The following is a 6000-nucleotide window of genomic DNA, read 5'->3' on the forward strand; positions in this document are numbered from 1 at the left end:
AGGTCAACATAGCTCAGTTATAAACTAAATTCAAGTGCACAATCAGTGTTTCAGGCCTTTAAATACAATCATAGAATCATAAAATATCAGGGTTGGAAGGGACCTCAGGAGGTCATCTAGTCCAACCCCCTGCTCAAAGCAGGACCAATCCCCAACTAAATCGTCCCAGCCAGGGCTTTGTCAAGCCTGACCTTAAAAACCTCTATCTTTGAGAGGAGTTTATAATCTACATTTAGTATAGCAAAAAGGGGTCTGTAGACACTGTAAAACTTGGAGGCTGCCCCTCCTGTATTAATGTAGTTGGAGCTAAGAATTTTTTTGGCATGGAATCATGAGGGATATTGTATTTATCTCACTAAAACACGTCTGTATGTAAAGCTTTACTTTACCATTCTTAGGAGATAATTGAAATAAATGATTCCTGATGTGATTGAAGGGACTAAATCCTCAAGACCTTACAAATATTTTAATTTCCTTTAGGAAATCTAAGGGAGTATTATCATCTGTGTATGCAGTAGTAGAAATAATAAAATTTTTATGTGAATTTGAGATTAGAGGATTTTGATTTTAGGTGTTGTTTCATCCTATTAGTTTTATGGAGAAGGAAGGCTGTGAGCTCATTTGCTCATATGCTTCTCTTGGGACCTTTACTTTCAGACTTTTATTTCAGCATTTTATCAAATAATTTGTTCATTTCTCCTGTGATTTATGAAGGGCTCTTTAAACTTTCAGTCCCATCTGTGGTAGGAATGTCTACTAGTTCATCTTCTTTACCCTCCAAATCTTTTATAGTTTGTTTACAAATCTATGACTGAAGCATGGACTGAGACCAGGGCTCAGTAAGCTTGTGATTTAACAAATGTACCTTTAAGAGGTTTTAATTGGTTTTGTTCTTTTAAATCAACATGTTGGGTTATTTTCAGATTTGCCATTGAAATTTCCAGAAACTTGATTAAAATCCTTGTTGCCAGTACTAGAATCAGTGTTTTAGAGGCAGAACATCATAAATATTACTCTTCTCTATTCCATTTTTTAGCACACAATTGAAGCCTCCATATGCATCTGTAAATATCAGAGGAAGAAGCTTTGTCTGAAATGTATCTGGCTGCTAGATTTTTTAAAATACAGTATTGGAAGCTGTCATAAATATACAGCTATGGGTAGCATAAAATCTCTCCTATACTTGTAAAGGGTTAAGAAGCTCAAACAACCTGGTTGGCATCTGACCAAAAGGACCAATAAGGGAAGAAGATCCTTTCAAATCTGTGGAGGAAAGTTGTGGTGCTTTTTTGGGGGGGGGAGGGAGGGGGACAGGGGGAGGTTGTGTGCTCTCTTTGTTGTTCTCTCCGGGACAGAGAGAGATCAGGGCAGAAAAGAAAACAAAAAAACCTCTCCTAAAACCCTATCTGAAATAAGCATCTAGATTACAAAAATTGTAAGTAAAGCAAGGAAATGCATTAGATTATCTTTTGTTTTAGCTTGTGAATTTTCCCTATGCTAAGAGGGAGATTTATTTCTTGTTTTGTAACTTTGAAGTTTTGCCTAGAGGGGAATCGTCTGTGTTTTTAAATCTTATTACCCTGTACAATTACCTTCCATCCTGATTTTACAGAGGTGCTTCTTTTACCTTTTTCTTTATAATAAAAGTTCTGTTTTTAAGAACCTGATTGGTTTTTAGTGTCCTAAAAACCCAAGGGTCTGGTCTGTGCTCACCTTGTTTACCTATTTGGTTGGTATATTATTCTCAAGCCTCCCCAGGAAAGGGGGTGAAGGGACTTGGGGGGATATTTTAGGGAAACAGGAACTCCAAGTGGTCCTTTTCCTAAATCTTTGTCTAGCTCACTTGGTGGTGGCAGCAATACCGTCCAAGGACAAGAAAGAAATTGTGCCTTGGGGAAGTTTTTAACCTAAGCTGGTAGAAATAAGCTTAAGGGGTGTTTCATGCAGGTCCCCACATCTGTACCCTGAAGTTCAGAGTGGGGAGGGAACCCTGACAGGAGCATATATAAAAAATTTTTAAACAACTTTGCCTCTTCTCCATATCATTTTTCCATACTCGAAACTGGTCTATTTCTGTTGTATTGTCCCAGACATTAATGAAGAACGACAAGGACACAAGGAATATGGTTTAACTCAGCTTCAACTTTATTTAACTCAGTCTCGAACTATCCAGCAATAACTTGTCCAATGAGGATCATACTTTTTTTCATAATGCATTCTGCCCGGAGGGGGGAAGGGGCTGCCATCAGGATTCTCTTCCCCATCGCACCCCAAGCTGGTCCCAGAGCTATTGCTGGGACCTCACTTCCCTCCCCTTGTACAAGGATTGAGGGAAAAGGGGTTGTCTGATACAGGGAGAAGACATCAGGAGCTCCTTCCCATAACTCCACTTCCAGTTCTGGTTCATCAGGGAAACGGGCACACTATCAGATGGTACCTGCACTGAGCACCTGTCAAGTTGGGACAACGTGAACTTTACCTCCTAACCCACCCTACTAGGTCACTGGGGAGCTGTGGGGAAAAAAAACACCTATACAAAATACCTTCCCTGCCCTAAAAAGGCAACTAGTGCAATGCAGACAGCAGCTCAGAAACCTGGTCCATCTCTAATCCCAGGAGTGGGAGCCATTGCTCTGCGCATGTAGTGGCACCCCAGCCAGGGAGGAAAGGGCTTTTTTTTTCCTCCCGTTGGGTGTGTGCGATCCAGTGAACTTCTGCTTGGCTAGTCTGAAGAGCACATGAGCTGAGATGCACCCCTCTCCCAGGTACACTCCACCCTTCAAAAATCATAAGCAAGGTCAGCTCACACAAGGTTACTGATCTGCTACGTGGTTTGTCAAAGGTTGCCAGACTTCGCCTTTTATATTTCCATATCATAGTAAGTCTTGAAATTGCTGTTCAGTATCATACTTTATTTTTCTGTAGCAGTTTCTTACTTTTAGAAAATAACAATTTCACTGATATGGCATGCATAATTTTTCTTTTTCCTCTTAGCCCAATGTGCTGTTAGGAATCTACAGGACTTAGCTCGGATCTACATTAGACGCACTCTTAGAAATTTCATAAATGATGAGATGCAAGCCAAGGGTATCCCTCAGAAGCCCCCACCAAAACGAAAACGCAGGAGGTGCCGTAGACGCAGGATTAACACCTATGTGTTTGTAGGCAATCAGCTCATTCCTCAGCCTCTAGACAGTGAGGAGGATGAAAGGATGGAAGAAGACAACAAAGATGATGATGATAAAGATCACAATGAAGCCTTGAAACCAGAGGAACCTCCTCGAAATTTATTGCGAGAAAAAATTATGAGTCTACCGCTACCCGAATCTTTAAAAGCATACTTGACATACTACAGAGAAAAGTAACTCATTTTAAGTAGAAACAATAATGCCTACTGATAGCTCCTTTATTCTTGAAAATGTAGCATTTATTAAGAAATAGATGGACAAAGATCATTAGTCTTTCAACAAGACTGAAGTACAGTCATAAATTGTAACTTCTCTGTCTTAACTTTGCTACGAAGACTTGTATTCGGTAGTAGAGAATCCCTTTTTTTAAATTTATTTTTCTTTAAATTTTGAGAAATACAGTTTTAACTCTGATACAAAGATATTCCAAAGCAGTATGCAGCACTAATCAAGACTTGGCATGGTAAATCTTTTTTTGATCTTTAACAGATTTGTATTGATGGAAGGGTAAGTGAAATTTTATATGTGCTAATTAGCTGTTGAACAAATGCATTCTGACTTGAATAACAGTTGTCTGCATGAAGTTTTAAACATGCACACAGGCATTTCTCATGTAATATTGAAATTGTACCCTTTAAAAACATTTATTTTACCGTGACTTTGTTGCTGTCATTATTACTGTGTTGATATAAATGTATTCCAAGAAATACATAAGTGCAATAACTGTATACAGACATTAAATGAGCTGGCTTTAATGAAATACAAAAATGCAAGTTCTGAAATGTCAGGTGACCCTGCTACTTTTGCATTTATATCTTTTGCCAAAAGATCTTGAGAAAAGTGACCACTTCTCTCGGAGCCTTAAGGGAACATCATGTTGAATATAAAGCAAAAACGATGCTTACTACAACCCTATTTGTTTAACTCCATACTACATTTTCAGTATTTATAAATAAAGACTTTTCTCATTCTCAAGGGTTTTAAGACAACTTATTTAGTTTCTTTCTAAAATTCACAGTATAGACACAATATTTGGTAATAAAAAGATTGTAATTTAGAATTAAATGATTTATATTTACAACTTTAATAGACTAGAATATGAATAAAGTTTAGCTTGTATTGCTTACTTGGATAGCTGTAATAGTAGAATTTGTTCAGCAGATGCACTTTAGTAAGTGGATTTTGTATTTCATCTAAATATTTCTCTGAGAAGGCAGGGTTGTGCTGGCCCTACGTTTGTTTCTGAACACAACTATTTTTAGCTCATAAATATTCACAATCTTTTATATCTATCTGTTGGAAATTGAGAGTAGCAGTTTAAACTTTGGGACCCACAGAGTGCTCATTTGAATATTTCCCCTCCATCTCTTCTCTCCCATTTGGTGAAGTTGCTTGCAGTTTTCTTCTTGGCTTGATGGAGTGCTTTGTGCATTTTTGCCCACTTAATATTTTGAGTGTATTGTAGCATAGCCATGAGGGAGAATGCAGTTTAAGAACTAGGCATGATATTCCATAAAAGCCACTTTTATTGGAAACATCTGTCTGTTGGACCTCATGGAAAACATTCCTCTTAGAGAAAATTTCTGTGCAATATATTTACTGTTGTGGTAATATTCATTATTAAATCCATCGACCATTTAACCATAAGATAAAATCATGACCATTGCAGTTGTTATTTTCATAGCCAGACATTACACATCTAGTGTAATAATCCCTTTTTTCAATAGTCACTTAAAAATTAAACATTGTTTCAGACTTTAACAGTGAGATAATATTTAGTCCTGCTACAGATTGGACACTGATTTTTGATTGTGCATTTCATGATTCATTTACCATTTTAAAAAGTATGTCTTAGTAATATTGAAAAGGCAACTTGATGAAAGGCCTATTGTACCAACATGTGGAGTTTTTTTCCACAGCATATTCACAGCATGAATAAATAAAATTTAAAAAACACTGCCTTAATTTCCTGACCTTCTTTTCACAGGTCAGAGATAGTTTAGATATTTTCCAATAAAATGATACTAATGGAGTAATTGCAATGGCTTAGCTATTGGAACCATTGAATATAATCTTTAAATGTTTTGTTTTTAGATGGAATTAAAATTTAAATAATCTGAAATTCAAGATGTTATACTTTCCAGGTAGCCTGGGAATTTTGTCTTCTCCCCTTTTCAGAATCAGCATCCATATGTTCAAGAGTTTGAAGTTACTAAATATAATTTACATATTTTCTTTAAGAGAACTTTATACAGGATGCTTTTGAAGAATGACTTTCTGCATTGTTTTTCACTCTTGTATACTTGGTAAAATAGACAATGGATGATTTGTCATGATTATTCACTATGTAACTTTTTGAGAGTCACTGAAAGTTTCTTTTTGTGTTTATATGTAGATTTATTTTACACTGTTGAATTTACATTTACATTCAATAAAAAAGTAGAAATGCAAAATGAATCAATTGTCTTTGACATAAGTTGATAATGGGACATTATTGCAATAAAAACTTTTTTTGGTGGCTTGTGGTTACTCAAACTTGTTTTTTCATGGAAATGCTTTCATTTGTGTTTGGTTTTCATTTTCAGTCCGTTCCTATGCAGACCTCTGGTAGCTTTTTAATTAGAAAACAATGATATAATTGAAATGAAAAACTACTACAATGGGGAAGAAATGATGATGCATCCTTTCACCAGTTTTGGAATTAGAAGTACTACATAAGACTAGATTTGTTAAGAGCCCCCTACCCCTGGGTGGCCCCTCTGGTATAGGAATGAGGGGCGATCAACAGGTTATCTCAAGTGCTTATATACAA

At 36.5% G+C, this 6000-nt stretch overlaps 1 protein-coding gene across 4 annotated transcripts in view; it reads left to right on the forward strand.

The window, feature by feature from the left end:
• Positions 1–5647, forward strand: part of PCMTD1 (protein-L-isoaspartate (D-aspartate) O-methyltransferase domain containing 1) — an 85577-nt gene extending 79930 nt beyond the window's left edge. For 2 of the 4 annotated variants that reach the window (XM_074944400.1, XM_074944399.1), the window contains one exon: positions 2995–5647. In XM_074944400.1, the coding sequence (XP_074800501.1) occupies positions 2995–3365 (371 nt within the window). In that variant the 3' untranslated portion in view covers positions 3366–5647. The remainder of the gene's footprint in view (positions 1–2994) is intronic. The other 2 variants (XM_074944397.1, XM_074944398.1) reach the window with 1 other exon arrangement.
• Positions 5648–6000: the final 353 nt, after the last annotated feature.

This window comes from Natator depressus, chromosome 2 (genome assembly GCF_965152275.1).
Source record: "Natator depressus isolate rNatDep1 chromosome 2, rNatDep2.hap1, whole genome shotgun sequence".
Taxonomy (NCBI): Eukaryota; Metazoa; Chordata; order Testudines; family Cheloniidae; genus Natator; species Natator depressus.